The sequence below is a fragment of the Pleurodeles waltl genome, unplaced genomic scaffold (assembly GCF_031143425.1).
Source record: "Pleurodeles waltl isolate 20211129_DDA unplaced genomic scaffold, aPleWal1.hap1.20221129 scaffold_59, whole genome shotgun sequence".
NCBI classification, from domain to species: Eukaryota; Metazoa; Chordata; class Amphibia; order Caudata; family Salamandridae; genus Pleurodeles; species Pleurodeles waltl.
This window is the reverse complement of record NW_027150301.1, coordinates 4,105,065-4,122,138: the sequence shown is the minus strand read 5'-3', so window position 1 is coordinate 4,122,138 and position 17,074 is coordinate 4,105,065. Positions and strand designations below refer to the sequence as shown.

The window sequence follows — 17,074 nt, the reverse complement described above, 5'->3', positions numbered from 1 at the left end:
ACAGTGTACTTTGCCTTCCGACCCACCCAATTCTCCCACGACAGAACAAAGGTGGGTTATCTCATCAGTGCCCTATCTGGTCCTGCCTTGGCCTGGGCAACCCCGATGGTATCATCCAACGATCCGGTATTGTCGGACTATTCTGCCTTTGTGAACCGTTTCAAGCTGATGTTTAGTCGTCCGGGATTGGAGGCTTCAGCAGAAGAGGCCTTATGCGATATTCATCAAGGTTCACAAGAAGTCCTTCAATACATTACACGCTTTCGTCAACTAGCGGCAGAGACCACCTGGGTGGAACGTACTTTGGTGACTTTGTTTCGTAGAGGACTCAAAGAAGAGATCAAAGACGAACTAGTACATTCCACCAGAGTGGAGGATCTTCGCGGCCTGATGGATCAAGCCCTCTCCATCGAGTATCGCCTTCAGGAACGGAGAGCAGAGAAGAGAAAAAGCAGAGGGTCTTTTCAACCAAGCACCTCACGAGTTTTTCCACATCGTTCTGAGGAACCTCGCCCTCCTGTCAGAGACACCGAAGGAGAACCCATGCAGGTGGATACAACTCGAGGCCCTCTCTCCCCTAGCGAACGAGAAGAAAGACGAAAGAAGGGGTTGTGTTTATACTGCGGATCTGCCGGCCACATACTGCGTACCTGTCCAGTACGTCCATCAAGGCCATCGGGAAACGCCGCTTCCCGTCCTCTGTAAGAAGGGAGGGGACGGGATTAGCAGCCATACCTTCCATCAGTTCTTTCAACGACAATACCACATCCTTGTTCACTTTACCAGTAATGTTACAATTACCTGATGGCCGTCTAGAGAAGACTATGGCACTACTAGATTGTGGAGCTAGTGGCATTTATATGGATAAGAAGTGGGCCACCACTCAACAAGTTCCTATACAACCTAAGGAGGTTCCAGAACAAGTTCACACGGTGGATGGATCTTTGATATCATCGGGTCCAGTAGATACAACTACCCTGATGCTAAATCTACAGATCAGTAACCATCAGGAACACATTTCCTTTGATCTTATAACTTCCCCCAACCATACCATCATTCTTGGAATCCCGTGGTTCATCAGACATAATCCATATGTGAACTGGGCTACCCGGACGGTTTCCTTGTCTTCACAGTTCTGTCACGAGCACTGTTTTGCTTCAGACAAGTATTGGTCGCCTAAGAGGTCAATTATCACGGAGGGCACCACCGGTTCGACCATAAATACAGTCCAAGGAGTTCCTGAACACTATTTGGAATTTCAAGATGTCTTCCAAAAACCTTCCAAACCTGTGTTACCTCCACATCGAGATTACGATTGTGCTATTCCCTTGGAACCTGGCACTATCATTCCTTTTGGCAGGATGTATCCCCTCACGGAAACTGAAAAGGAAGTACTAAAGGAGTATTTGGATGAAAATATTCAAAGTGGGCTTATTGTTCCATCGTCTTCTCCGGCTGGGGCTCCTCTCTTTTTCGTACCCAAGAAGACAAAGGACCTTCGCCCTTGCCTGGATTTTCGAGGCCTGAATAAAATAACTATTAAAGATCGTTATCCTTTGCCTCTCATAAGGGACATTTTAGAGGCAGTCAGAGGGGCTCAACGGTTTACCAAACTAGATCTACGGGGAGCCTATCACCTCTTACGCATTAAAGAAGGAGATGAGTGGAAAACGGCCTTTAGGACTCCATTTGGTCATTTTGAATACAGGGTAATGCCTTTCGGTCTTACTAATGCCCCGGCAATTTTTCAGAGATTTATGGACTCAGTATTCTCGGATCTCCTGAATCAGACAGTTGTAATCTACCTTGATGATATTCTTATTTATTCCAGAAATCCCAAACTCCATTCTTCCCATGTTAAACAAGTTCTTCAACGACTCCGGGCACATCAACTGTTTTGCAAACCCGAAAAGTGTGAGTTTGACCAGACGGAAGTCAAATATCTAGGATATCATTTAAGTACCACCGGAGTAGCCATGGATCAAGAAAAGGTGCAAGCTATCCTAGATTGGCCTTCTCCATCCTCCATTAAAGAAACACAATGCTTTCTAGGATTGGCGAACTTCTATCGACAATTCATCGCAGACTTTGCTAAACAAACTAGCCACATAACTCACACTTTAAAGAAGGAAAATCTTATTAAAGGGTTTGTCTGGACTAAAACTGCTGAAACAGCTTTTCAAGAATTAAAGAAGGCATTTACACAAGCTCCCATCTTAAGACATCCAGATACCAACAAACGATTTATTGTCGTCACCGATGCTTCTGAAAAAGCCATTGGTGCCGTTCTACTCCAACAACAAGAAGACGATGGTCTTGAACATCCTGTTTTCTATTTATCTCATATACTCTCTATTGCAGAACAACATTACTCAGTATTGGAAAGAGAATTGTTGGCTCTGAAAACAGCTTGTATTGAATGGAGGCAGTTTCTGATGGGTTCCAAGGAACCTTTTGAAGTGAGAACAGACCATCGAAACTTACAATGTTTACGAAATTTCGTATGCCAAAATAGTCGTCAAGCTCGTTGGGCCTTCTTCTTCAGCCAGTATGATTTCTACATTACATATATTCCTGGCTCCCAAAACATTCTGGCTGATGCTCTATCGCGTCGTTATCCAGATTGTACTCCTGTCCCAGCTCAACCCCTACTGGAACCTAGTAAGATCATTGGGGTAGCCCAGTCTTTTCTGGAGGAGGTACAACTGGAGTACCCCAATCTATCTGATGATGAAATAGAGAACTTAAGGCCTCTTTTACATAAGAGACAAGGATACTATTATTATCACGATCTGTTATTCATCCCCACTAACAGAGTGAGAGAAAAGGCATTACAAATGTGTCATGATTCACCGGTTGCTGGTCATAGAGGCATCAAGGCCACACAAGAACTGTTATCCCGATTTTTCTGGTGGCCTACTTGGAAAAAAGATATTGAAACATACGTTCAGGCTTGTCCCACATGCGCTCAAGTCAAGATTCCCCGAACCAGGCCTGCGGGTTTACTCCAGCCCTTGCCGGTTCCGCCAACTCCATGGCACACCATCTCCACCGATTTCATGTGTTCGTTACCACTCTCAGCAGGAAACCGGGTAATCATGGTCACTGTGGACTCTTTTACTAAGATGGCTCACTTCACTGCCTTGAAAAAACTACCTACATCTCAAGAATTAAGCCAGATATTCATTGAACATATCTTCCGTCTTCATGGACTTCCTCATACTCTTATATCTGATAGAGGTCCTCAGTACATTTCCCGGTTCTGGAGGTATTTTTGTAAGACACTAAACATCGATAGAGCTTTGTCATCGGGCTTCCATCCCCAGACCAATGGACAGACCGAGCGTCTGAACCAGGGCTTAGAACAATACCTTCGTTGTTTTTGCAACTCAACTCAAAGCAACTGGAACACTTATCTCCCTATCGCTGAGTTCTCTTATAATAACTCAGTCCATAGTGCCTCCAAGACCACTCCTTTTTTCTGTTCTTATGGTTTTCATCCTACCTCTTTTCCTACTTCTTCTCTGTCTCCCACTCCCTTACCCGCTATTACTCATTTTTCCAAACGTCTTCTACAAATCCATAGACTGATTCGTTCTAATCTCTTACACACCAAGAGATATATGAAGAAAGTAGCAGACAAGAAACGTAGGGCAACTCCGGACTACCTTCCACAGGATAAAGTTTGGCTTTCTTCTAAATTCTTACCCTCACGTCTTTCTCAGAACAAATTCACACCTCGCTATTACGGGCCTTTCCGTATTCTCCAGTTGCTTAATCCCGTCACTGTCCGTCTTCACTTGCCTCACACATGGAAGATTCATCCAGTCTTCCATGTCTCCCAACTCAAACCTTATGTACCAGATCCGTACTCCCGTCAGTTTTCCTGTCCTCCTCCTGTCTTAGTGGATGATGTTCCTGAATATGAGGTTCAGGAGATTTGTGACTCTCGTCTTTTTCACACCCGTCTGCAGTATCTGATTCATTGGAAGGGTTATCCTCTCAGTGAGTGTTCTTGGGAAGATGCATCTTCTGTTCATGCTCCTCTTCTGACTCAGCGCTTTCACCGTTTATTTCCTTTCAAACCAGGGCCTTCGGGAGGGGGGCCTACTGTCGCGCCGCACCGCGCGGCGCGGCGCGAGCCGAGCGTTCGGCACAAGCCGCGCGTTCGGCTCGGGCCGCGCTTCGCGTCTCTAAGACGCGGCGCGCCCCGAGCCTTTCTTGCACCTTGCGAGGCCCCAGGACTTACTAGGGGCCTCGCGCTGCGCTCTCCCTCCGTCTTGTTGGGGTCTCCTGACCCCTCTTACCTGTTTGGGGACTCCTCTTTCTTCTTTTCTGTCTTTCTTTCTTTTTGGGTCTGTTTTCTCCTCTGTCCTTTATGTCTTTTCCCCTTCCCAGGTTACCTCTGTCTTCCCAGCATTCCTCCTTCCCTATTCTCTATGGTTTCTGCTCCAGTCTATTCTATCTACTTTTCCCTATGCAAGATGGTGTCCTTTTTCTTCCTGTGGGTCACTTCCTGTTTTATGGTATTTAAGGGTGTTTTTTCTTTCCCTCTTTGCGCTGCAACACTCTCTGTTTCAGTTAGTGTCCTCGCTCCTGATTTCCTAGCCCTTGGCTTTGGATTTCGCCATTTCTGTGTTACGTCAGTTCCTTTGATTCCTGTTCCTCTGTTCTTGTTCCAGGAATCCCCTGCGAATCTTCTGGGAGGTTTTTTCCTCTTCTTCTGAAGGGGTTTTTTCCCTCTGGCGCTACTTTCTCACGGTCACGGTCTGTCCTTGGCGTTTCCTCGCCTACAGCACCGTGGCTACCAGAAAGAGTCGCCCCTTTTTGGGACAAAGTCGAACCCTCAAGATCCACGCCTCAAGATCGGCAAACTCCAGGCGCAAGCAGCACGTGAGTCGTGACAATAAAACACGAAGCAAAAGCACCTGTGAGAGAAATACTCACACAATTAGAGAACCAGGGTGTAAGTGAACACTGTCTCTCCCCAATGAATAATCAGTTATTCCTAGTAGCTAAACCAGACCATTCATATAGAATAGTCTTAGTCTACAGGCACTTAAACAGTCATTTACACACATATGCTATACAAAATTCACATAGCACAGCACTAATGAACAATATAGTCCGTAAAAAATACAAAACAACACTGGACATTTCCAATGTTTTTTTCTGCCAGAACATAGCGCCTGAGAGTAGAGACTTAACAAGTTTCAGCGCGCAAGGCTCACAGAAAAAATTCAGTTGTTTACCTCAGGGGCAGGACTGTTTGCAGCTTGTGTGACAGCAATTTTGCACAACATTGATCCTCAAGCATTGTCCTATGTAGATGATATCTACCTAACGGATGATGAACTACTACAACACAGTTGTAAAACGGGTAACCCGCATTGTTGTAGGATTACTGAATTTGGCTACAAATTCAATTTAAAAAAACAAAAATCGCCTTCCTCAGCGTCCTATTTTTGGGATATGAGCTGTCAAGTGAAGGAAAGAGCCTAGAGCCACAATTTTTAGAAAAATGTGCACAGTTACAACCACCAAATACGATAAAAAAACTCCAATCTCTATTGGGTTTCCTAACTTTTGGCAGAACTTACATTCCAGATTATGCTACACGCATAAAACCTTTATATGATCTGAAACGTCCTGATTTTCAAGTAAATTCTGGACAATTGAACATACACGTATTCTTTGAGATTTGCAAACAGACATGCTTGCAGCACAATACTTACACATGAGGGGCAACAAAACACATTTGGTCATCAGAGTAATAGCTGGCGCCATCGGTTTCACCTATGTGACACTTAATGAAGGTGAGACACCCCAGATTGCTTACAAATCACACTTACATTCAGCATCAGAACATCGCTTTGCTCTCACTGAGAAAATTCTCACTGCTGTACAGATGGCTGTCATTAAAGAAAGGCCTCTTGCCCAAGGAAAACGCATTATTGTTGTTTCTCCAATTCCAGCCCTAGAGGCTGTCACAAAAGCCAGCGTTCCAAACACAAAAGCATTACATCCACGTTGGATACAATGGGCTACATCTTTGACAGCCACTGATGTAGACTACATTTTTGACCTAAAATTAAAAATCTCAAGAATTTTTACAGTACGAAATAGAGTACCCAGTTCTTGCGAATACATTGCCTATTGAACAATATCATAGTCATGTACACCGGTGGCTCAGCACAACCCGCAAAGCTGAACGCTGAAGTTAATATACCAGGCGTAGGTGGACGGGACATTCCCAATAGAGATAAAAGATCACAATTGATTAAAGCCGCACATGAGGGGGTGGCTTCTGCCCATGCTGGTGTGGCGGCTACTATTTTGATCTTGCAGGCCCGTTATTGGTGGCCAGGTCTCTATAAAGAGACCAAGCAGTATGTCCTTTGTTGTGACATCTGTCAACAAATTAAAGTTTCCACTGCAAAACGCCCACCGCAGACACCCCTCCTAATTTCAAACAAACCATTACAATGTGTGTACTTGGACCACTGTATTCCCCTAACACCAGACAGTGCATACAAGTATATTTTAGTCGCTGTTGATTCATGCTCCAGATTTTTATGGGTGTGGCCACAATGCTTGGCTGACACTCGGACTTCTATTAAAGATTTGCAAGTCTTTATCGGTACATATGCGGTTGCGGCTATCCAATCGGACCAGGGCCCTGCTTTTGCCTAAAGGGCATTCAGGGACGCCATGGCTTCGTTGGGGGTACAACTCCATCTCCGCACTGCACCCCCACTGACCCACTTTAGAAAGGGACTGAAAACCTCACTTTTCAGATAGTCACCTGCAACAAACACCTGGGTGACAAGCCGCGCTATACAAAAAACACCTGACTGTTTGATTGATCATTCACACACAAACACACCAACAGACACATGCACACACTTACAGAGAGATGCCTACGGTTCATGCATACTCACTCTGACACGGACCGTGTAGGTATGTGATTACTACGCAAAGTTTGGGAGGGTAATTCTTGTTTTTGATTCTTTCAGGAAGACTCTTGGAAAGATCTGGGTTCCTAAGCTCCCGGACAGTGACTCTCCACCCAGTATTTTCACCTGGTAGAGGCATGACCCAGGCTGAAGGGTGAACCAGTGGCGTCTCTGCATCTCTGACCTAGACAGGCACATGTACAAACATGCACATACAGAATGATAGATCTTTAACTGCACAGAGCTCCCGGCTGCCACTCACCCTCACTGTGTTACATTGTTCTTCATCCTTGAGTTTAGACTCCAGCATGTATTTCATCTCTTTCCTCAGAGGACACAGCCAGTCCTGGAGCTTCTTCTGCAGAGAGCAAAGTACAAAAGTGACAACTGTTGATCAGTAAAGTGAAGTTGTTCATACAATAATAATCATCGCGTGATCATCCAGACATATGCAGACAGTAAGTACCAGCCACACATTCACAGTTTAATCACCAGTCACACATATCTTGATTATAAGCTTCAGCCACAGGTTATCAAACTAGAAGCTACAGCCACACTAAGCCAAGCCACAGATGTGCTCATGTGATTGTGAGTATAGGCCACGTGTTTCCAGATCACAGGCACCAGGAACACATCCCGACGGAGGTTTCCAGGGCACTTAATTCCATATTAAAATGCCAGAACAGCCTTAAGCAGCGTGTGAGGACAGGATCAGATATCTAGATTGGTCCTGAATATGTCACAAGCCACTTCCTCAATACTTGACTCCCCTCTACTTGCAGGTTTCTAGTCTGGAACCTGTCTGTCACCATCACCTCGCGCTACAGAGCAGTCACATCTATACAGGAACAAAGGCAGCGAGAGAGGGAACAGGCGCCCGCTCCACCAAGAGCAGACACCAGCATCATACAGTGTCTGTGTCCCGGTACTGTCAGTCATACCTGAGAGAGCAGACACTAGCAGCATACAGTGCCTGTGCCCCAGTACTGGCAGTCATAACCAGAGAGAGCAGACACCAGCATTGTACAGTGTCTGTGGCCAGAACAGGAATCATAACCAGAGAGAGCAGAAACCAGCAGCATACAGTACCTGTGCCCCAGTACTGGCAGTCATACCAGAGACAGCAGACACCAGCAGCATACACTGTCTGTGCCCCAGTACCAGAGACAGCAGACATCAGCAGCATACAGTGTTTGTGCCCCAGTGTTGGTAGCCATAACCAGAGAGAGCAGGCACCAGCAGCATACAGTGTCTGTGCCCCAATACTGGCAGTCATATCAGAGAAAGCAGACACCTGCAGCATACAGTGTCTTTGTCAGGGAAGAGGCAGACATACCAGAGAGAGCAGACACCAGCAGCATACAGTGCCTGTGCCCCAGTACTGGCAGTCATAACCAGAGAGATCAGACACCAGCAGCATACAGTGTCTGTGCCCCAGAACAGGCGCCCATAAACAGAGCGAGCAGACACCAGCAGCATACAGTGTACGAGTCCCAGTACTGTCAGTCATACCAGAGAGAGCAGACACCAGCAGCGTACACTGTCTGTGCCGCAGAACAGGCAATAGTAACCAGAGAGAGGAAACACCAGCAGCATACAGTGTCTGTGCCCCAGAAGAGGCACTCATACTAGAGAGAGCAGACACCAACAGCATACAGTGTCTTTGACCCAGAACAGACAGTCTAAACCGGAGAGAGCAGACGCCAGCAGCATACAGTGTCTGTGCGCCAGAACAGGAATCGTAACCAGAGAGAGCAGACACCAGCAGCGTACAGTGTCTGTGCCCCAGTACTGGCGGTCATACCAGAGAGAGCAGACACCAGCAGCGTACAGTGTCTGTGCCCCAGTACTGGCGGTCATACCAGAGAGAGCAGACACCAGCAGCATACAGTGTCTGTGCCCCAGTACTGGCAGTCATACCAGAGAGGGCAAACACCACCACATGCAGAGTCTGTGCCCCAGTACTGGCAGTCATACCAGAGAAAGCAGACACCAGCAGCATACACTGTCTGTGTCGGGGGAGAGGCAGTCATGTCCACAGCGAGCAGGCAGCAAGAGAGCAGGCACGCTTACAGGGCCTGCCACAGGAACAGACCCCGGCCCATGCAGGGTCAGTGACAGGGTGGCACAGGGCATAGGGACTCTCACCCTGAAGGAGCCTTCTGTGAGGGCTACAGTGTGGGACAGGCAGTCCCTAACAGTGCCTGCACTAGGGAACAGGCAGCCTAAATGGGAGAGCAAACAATATCCTGGTACAGGGCCAGCAGCTGGGAGCAGGCAGCGAGTGAAAGAGCAGGCATAAGCCTCATAAAAACAGGAAGTAACAGGAAGCCACAGGAAGAAAGCAAGCGCGAACCTCTTACAGAGTGTGACAGTGAACGGAATCCAGAGCGAGAGAGCAGGCATGGGCCCTAAGCACGGTCTGTGGCCATGAACATGCACCAGCCTGATGCAGGGTCTTCTGCATAGAACAGGCAGCCAGAGAAAGAGAGCAGATAACAGCCTTATAAAGTGTCTGCAAAAGGGAACAGACGCCAGTCTCATGGAGTGCCCCCCACATTGAATCAGCACCCACAGCGAAAAAGTGAGACATGCACCCGCCACATGCAGGATCTGTGACAGGGAAATTGCAGCGCACTCACAGACATACCCTGTGCTCTTGGGCCTCCTTTGGTTTAGAACCCAGAACAGCACTACAAGATCTCCAAATACTCACAGGAACTTCCAAAAATGAGATGTTTTGAGGCGTTTGGAAAGGTGGAGCTCATCACTTACTGAGACCACTAGTGACAGTAGCTATTGAGTATCTCACAGGTGTGAATTTGATCTCATCCTGTCATCAAGTGTCCTGAAAGCACCAGGGCCAAGGTTGTTATAAGTGTGGCACCAGAAGGCAGAGGAGAGGGTTAAGTGTGGCACCAGGAGGCAGAGGAGAGGATTAAGTGTGGCACCAGGAGGCAGAGGAGAGGACTAAGGGTGGCACCAGGAGGCAGAGGAGAGGATTAAGTGTGGCACCAGGAGGCAGAGGAGAGGAATAAGCATTCTAGAATCCTGGCGAGAGACCACTAGTGACAGTAGCTATTGAGTATCTCACAGGTGTGAATTTGATCTCATCCTGTCATCAAGTGTCCTGAAAGCACCAGGGCCAAGGTTGTTATAAGTGTGGCACCAGAAGGCAGAGGAGAGGGTTAAGTGTGGCACCAGGAGGCAGAGGAGAGGATTAAGTGTGGCACCAGGAGGCAGAGGAGAGGACTAAGGGTGGCACCAGGAGGCAGAGGAGAGGGTTAAGTGTGGCACCAGGAGGCAGAGGAGAGGATTAAGTGTGGCACCAGGAGGCAGAGGAGAGGACTAAGGGTGGCACCAGGAGGCAGAGGAGAGGATTAAGTGTGGCACCAGGAGGCAGAGGAGAGGAATAAGCATTCTAGAATCCTGGCGAGAGGAGGAGGTGATGGGGCACAAAGAGGAGGAATGGAGGACGTGAGGGTAGAGATGACAAGAGCAAGGGAAACAAAAGGAAGGGTGAGACAAAGCAAAGAGGCGGATAGGGTAAGAGTACAGAAGTGAGTTGAAGGGAAGAGAAGTAATGTTAAGGCAGAGGGGGGACTATAGAGGAGGAGAAGGGATGGGTGTGGTAGAGAAGGGGATGAAGATGGTGTGACAGGTGGATGGAGGAGGATGGAAGAGGGGTCTGAGGAAGGAGGATGATGGAGCAGGAGGATGAGGAGGAAGGTGAGTGATAGATGGGAGGAGGGTGATGAATAGACGTACTGGGGGGAGGTGAGTGGGAAGAGAGGAGTGGGGTGATGAGGAGGCATCTACAGAGGGGACCAGTGAGGGGTGAATAGAGGAAGAGGAGCAGGGCCATGAGTAGGCGTGGACTGAGATGGGATTGTGAAAAATAGGGTCTTTGGTTGAGGGGGGTTGTTCATCAGCCATCATCCTTGTCGGGGTAAAGCCTCAAGCAAATCCAAACCAACCTGTGCTTAATCCTCAGGTATCTTGGCACAAAAGCAGCCAGGCTTAACTGTACATTATTTATGCTGTACATAAACAGTAATAAAGTGAAAATACAACACAAGACAGCTCCCACACCAATTTAGAAAAACAGAGTAAAATTTAATAAATAAAATGGTACCAAAATGATTTTAATACAAATCAGCGGAACCAGAGTTATGAACTTTTACAGGTTTTGATGAAAACTAGCACCTAGAAGCTCAAAGTGCCTAGACATGCAAAGCTAGGCCAAATTCAGAAGTTATGGCCAACTTTAATGGAGAGCGATTCGGATATACGAGGTGGATTTGGCCCTGTGTCGGCTTGCTGCCGAACTTAGGAGAAATTTTGAAGAATATGTCTGAGAAGGTAAAGTTCCGCAGGGCGAGGCAGCTGGCGATGTTCGAGGAGGCGTCATCTTTGGGAAGGCACTGGGTAAAGTTGCAATGAAGATTTCTACATTTGGACTTTGTCACTCTTTGGGAAGTCGAAAATCTACAACGGAGAAAAGCTGTAGGCTGTAGCCGAGAAGGGCTCCACGAGGCCGGATACCCGTTATGCGAGGAGCTGCTGAATAGGATTTGCTGCTGCAGAAAAGAATGCAGAAGGAGCTACCGCAAAGTCAGTCCAAGTGGCGATGCACCTCAGGCAGATTGGTGAGCAAGTAGGTCCAGTCTTCTGTTGGTTCTCAGAGCACTTTGAGATTTGCCTATTTGGCCACCTTTAGCACCACCTCCAAGGTTCCAGGACTGTGTGGGCACCATGTGGAGGGTAGGACTCACTTGTCAGGGTCCAGGTGCAGGGTTCAAACGGTTGGAGTCTGTTATGTTCCTGTCGGTCAGAACAGGCAACTAGCCCTTGGAGTCATTCTGGTAGTTCTAGCTTCAAGCAGCAAGGTAGGCCTCAAGCGGTAGGGCAGTCCTCTGAAGTGCATTGCAGGCCTTCTGCATATCTTCAGCAGGTCCAGGACTGAACTGCAGAGTGGATCTGAGGGCCCTATTTTTAGGTTTTATCTGCACAGTGCTTGCGCTGTGTTTGTGAAATCTATTGTATTTAAATATGTTAAAAGGGACTTACATCCCGCCTTACTTTCTTATTGGCCGTGTGCTTTTCACTTTACTTTTCCTCCTTTTCATTGGTTGTAGGGGTTCTTTTTCCTGCCATCCGATGTGCCTTTCTGTTATCAGTCTCATGTGGGCCAAGTACTCATTGGCCGCTTGTTGCTTTGATGGGTGGAACTACTTTAATTTGCTTTCTGCACAAACAGCATTTATTGTTTTTGCTTAAGGCTGCACAGTGTTTGCTATTTACATTTTGTTATTTTTCCCAGGCTGCACACATTTAATGCATGCTTCTTAACACCATTTATCTTATCCTGTCAGCATGCATTTTTTCACATTCTTGCCTCCAGCGCCTTTTCTTTTTTTTTACATTCTTGCCTCCGATGCCTTCTTTTACATTCTTGCCTCCGATGTCTTGTTTTTTACATTCTTGCCTCCGATGCCATGTTTTTTTACATTCTTGCGCCTTGTTTTTTCACATTCTTGCCTTCAACGTCTTGTTTTTTTACATTCTTGCCTCCGATGCCTTGTTTTTTTACATTCTTGCATCCTGCGCCTGTTATTTTCACATTCTTGCCTTCAACGCCTTGTTTTTTTACATTCTTGCCTCCAATGCCTTGTTTTTTTACATTCTTGCATCCTGTGCCTTGTTTTTTCACAATCTTGCCTCAGACGCCTTGTTTTTTCACTTTCTTGCCTCCGATGCCTTGGCGCTAACTATCTAGCACCAGCGCATGTCCGAGACACTTCTGTTTTCATTCTTGCCTCCAACACCTTGGAACTAGTTATCTAGCACCACCGCATGTCCGAGACACTTCTGTTGCTGCGATGAAATGTTCTCTGTAAGGCGTCCTGTTGCTGTGAGCAGCAAGTGGCCATGGCTGACTGCAAGCCTGCATGCAGGCGAGTGGAGAACACCGGCTCACCGTGCACAGTTGGTGGCAGCGCCCTCATGCCCTGCAGAAAGTCAGGCACCTTTTAATGCTTCCAATATGAATCACTTCCTTTTTATGGTACTTCATACAACAAGTGTAGATATTAGACTATGTAACACTACCCTGCTTACAAAGCATGTAATGATGAATTCGAGCCCATGATCTGCAGATCACAGGAAGTGTCAGTGCTGAGCTTTCAGTCACTGAGCCGTACTGCTGGTGATCGGTTCAACATAATCTCCACCACACTCTTATATATGTGCTGGACATGTGCAAAAGGCAGAACAATTGGGCTGCATATTTGGATTTTACACGTTTAAATAGTTCTGTTTTTTCCTTGCTCATCCACCCTCAACAGTTTTATTAATAAGCCACAGAACATGCCACCAGAGTCCATGCGTTTCAAGGGCGTGTGAGCCCCTGAAATAATGCGCAATTACTATTTGCACACGCTCCCTTAGAAGTAGAAACATGTGAGAACCTTGTCTAGAATGTTGCAGTATACAGCTTACAAGTCAATGGGTAATGTTAGGTATGGATGGTAATGTCCAAATTCAAAAATAATACAGAGACTTTGCATATACTGTAATTGTAATATCACAGCTTTGTACTGAATGCTATTGCATTGCTTTTGTACTTATTATTATACACACAGGCAAAACCTAATGCATTTACCAATGCTTGTTATAGCTGGTGCCACCTTTAAAGGGGAAAAAGCTTGTGGAGTTTTCCTCCTCAGATGGCTTTGTAATTTCCTTCCTCCTTGACCTGCTCAATGGATGTCTGTTGAAACAAAAAGCTTTTGTGAGGTTCCTTGTCAGTGTGCTAAGGAAGCTCCTTTGATATGTAATTGGGCCTGCTAACACCGAGTCTCCCTTTGTGATACAACTTTACCCTTAAAGAGAATTTTAAATTATAATTTTTTAGAGACCATGCATGACATCTCTGCTTGTTCTGCAACAAAAGTTACCATTTATTAAATGTAATAAAGTAGCTCAATGTTATCCTATGGGAGAGGTAGGCCTTTCAGTAGGTAAAAACAAATGTAAAGGTTTTTCGCTATTAGGACATGTAAAACTTAAAGGCACATGTCCAATTTTTAAAATACACTGCACCATACCCTTAAGGCTATTTAGGGTCTACTTTAGGGGTGACATATTTATTACAAGCATTTGCAATGCAATGGGTCTCGCATTAGCTCGACTTAGAGCTATTAGCATTGTAAAGTCCTAACCGGACTTCTAGTGCCACATAAAATGAAATTGAATAGTAATACAGTTTTACATAAGCAAGCTGATTGAAAGCACCACGCCATAAGCGTGAAGGAGCACACAAAATGAAACAGAAGTTCACTCGCAGTCAAACATATCGGCAAATGTGCAGCGAAATCGAGCTGCATAGGAAATAAAAAGAAAAAGTAGTCCATAAACCATGCTGAAAACATGGAGCCTCGTATGTGTTCAGTAGTTGGCCGATGACATATGCATGCCTTTCACAAATAAAATCAAGCAATTTTTAAAAGGCAAGTCCACGAACCAACAAAACTGAAGGGTGTGCGGTGGGCGAGGTTAAAAGCCCACAGAGAAATTACAACAGGCTAGAGTGCTTGCGCGCGACCCTAAAAAGGGTGCTTTCCGGACCAAGAGCTGCTTTCCTGCCAAATCTGGTGTGATTCCGTCCAGCAGTTTGAGCTGTAGCCGTGTTCAAAATCCCTATGGGAATTAACATGGGAAACACTTTTTTTTTTAGTCACTCCTTTTTTTCTCAACCACACACTTGATAAATAACCCTGAAACTTACCAGGTACAATAAGACACAGTTGGGCACTTCTTTTGGAACATTTTGTGAAGATTCGTCAAACGCCACTAAAGTTATGAGCAAGTCAAAAAATGCTTTTCCTCTGGAAACTAGTCCTAACTATAACTACCTACTGGTGACCCCTCCCAGACCCCTTTATGGGCTTTGCAGATCTCATTCACCCCTCATTAAAGCCTGCTGCACTGTTTAATGAGGCGAGGCAGCACAACAGGTGACTCTGTAAATGTTAAGGTGGGTCTCGGGTGTGATAAGAGGGCTGGATGAAACTTTAGCCTGCACAACTCTGTGATTAATGTACAGATTCATCCAACCCTCTCTCAAAAACTGAGACATGTCTGTTTTGTCAAAAAGTGTTGGGACACCGGGACAGTCCTTTAAAAAACGGGACTGTCTGGGCAAAACCAGGACGCCTGGTCGCCTTAATACACACACGCATATCTTGCAGGTTCACAAGATGGATTCGATATACATATGCGATGTCAGTGCAAGGTTCTGGGTGATACATAAAAGTAGTTCTCTTCCCACTATGAAGGTGCACTTGATGTAACCCTCCAGGTCATGGCACAGGTCCTGGACCTCACATAGTCAGGGGCAGGCCTGGTCCTCTGTGCACACACTAGATTTGTTAGATGCCAGGACTAATAGAAAAGTCAGAATACCAGGAAAACAGATTTGGACATTTTAGGCACGGGGAACAAACCCATATACCATACACGGGACATTTCTGTCCCAGCAGCCTGCCTAAGTAGAAGTACAAAAAGCAGGGGGAGATGGTTGTGTCGCGTAGGCTCTCATTATCCTAATGAGACCACTGGATTTTTGGGTGGCAAGATCATTCACAGTGTGGGGGACTAAGTCTGACCCACGGTGAAGGACCATTGTCACCCCATATCCGGTTTTTGCTCCAGCTAACTAGCAGGTCCTCATCTCTCCCGAAGGGAAGAGACAATTGGACAGCCGAGCGCAGGACATCTCAGTACTTCCCAGGGAAGTCGTGGTCACTCAGGTCACAACCGGTTTTCTCGTATACAATGCGGTCTCATATATAAATGACAAAGGCAGTTTGAGTTTTAAAGATTGGTTTAATTATACGACTGCATTTTAGATAACAAAGCCTGAGCTGCAATAACCAGAACTATACAACACAGTAGGATTGAAATAGGAGAGTGAAGCACAAGAATAAGGCTATCATAGTGCAACTAGATTATGTTCTAAGTCATATGTTGAGCACAGCCTGTGAAGCTCTAAGCCTGCCTTTCAGGTTCCCCCAGGAGGACATCAACCCCCATACCTGAGCAAAGGCCTGTAATCTCCATCAGCATCTGCAACGGGGCAGTTAGCATCTAGTTGTCGGTACCTGGTCGGAATCTCCCTCTCTCGTGTACTAGGACTAGAAAGTGTTTTGATAACTAACACGCCGATGTTCTAAGAAACGTCCCTACGTAAGGATGTGTACTTTCTACGAACCCCAAAGACTAAACTTCTACCACGTCTATCGGCAATGTACCAGACTGTATCCTTGACTGAAGCAGAGAGCGAGCAAGAATGTATTGTTTGAGAACACAGTGCTGAAGTAAGCTAAACAGTGTGATAGAATGAAATAAAACAAGACTGTGAAACTGGTTATTGTAAAATAACAGTGCGAGGTTGAATAAAATGCATCTGGGGCAAAGTGCACAGAGGCCTAACACGTTAAGCAAACGCGCATAAAGCTACATTCAAAATGGCTACACTACAGTTGGACCAAATAACAGATGCCCTTCAACTTTTCATTTAATTATAATGAACTGAAATTATTTAAGGGATTGACATATGCTTTGTAACATTTTTTGTACCCCAATACAATTTCATTTCCCTGTATATTTACCTTAGACTGCTTTTCAGTTGTTTACCCATGCTTTAGCTTGTAATGTAGCACACTGTAGCTAAAGTTTCTAAAACCAGGCATCAAAGAGTGCATTCCCATGTTTTCTGGTTTTCCTCTATAAAGCATTCTTTGGATGGCAGTTGTTGAGACAGAAGGGCTAAATCCCAGGAGGCATGCTTCCCTTGAACAAGGTCAGATCTGCAGCCCAAGCTGGCTGACTGCAGGGAGCTTATAGGACTGGAGATTATGGCAACCCAGCTTCAAGTGTTTACTAAATAGCAGAAATATGATAACCCTATAAAAGTCAATCTTGTGATATATACAATAAAAATCCATGTTAACTACTGATTTTTATTTGCTCTAAGTAGTAATATTCCACAAGAATGGCTTTCCTATCTTTTTCTCAGCAGAAACTATAAGTAAGCTTTTCACACTAAACTGCCA

General features: G+C 45.8%; 1 protein-coding gene across 1 annotated transcript in view; it reads right to left on the bottom strand.

The window, feature by feature from the left end:
• Nucleotides 1–17,074, bottom strand: part of LOC138278810 (E3 ubiquitin-protein ligase TRIM39-like) — a 182,335-nt gene that overhangs the window by 126,695 nt on the left and 38,566 nt on the right. Inside the window, exon 2 of the mRNA XM_069219323.1 lies at nucleotides 7,219–7,314. Within this exon, the coding sequence (XP_069075424.1) occupies nucleotides 7,219–7,314 (96 nt within the window). The remainder of the gene's footprint in view (nucleotides 1–7,218; nucleotides 7,315–17,074) is intronic.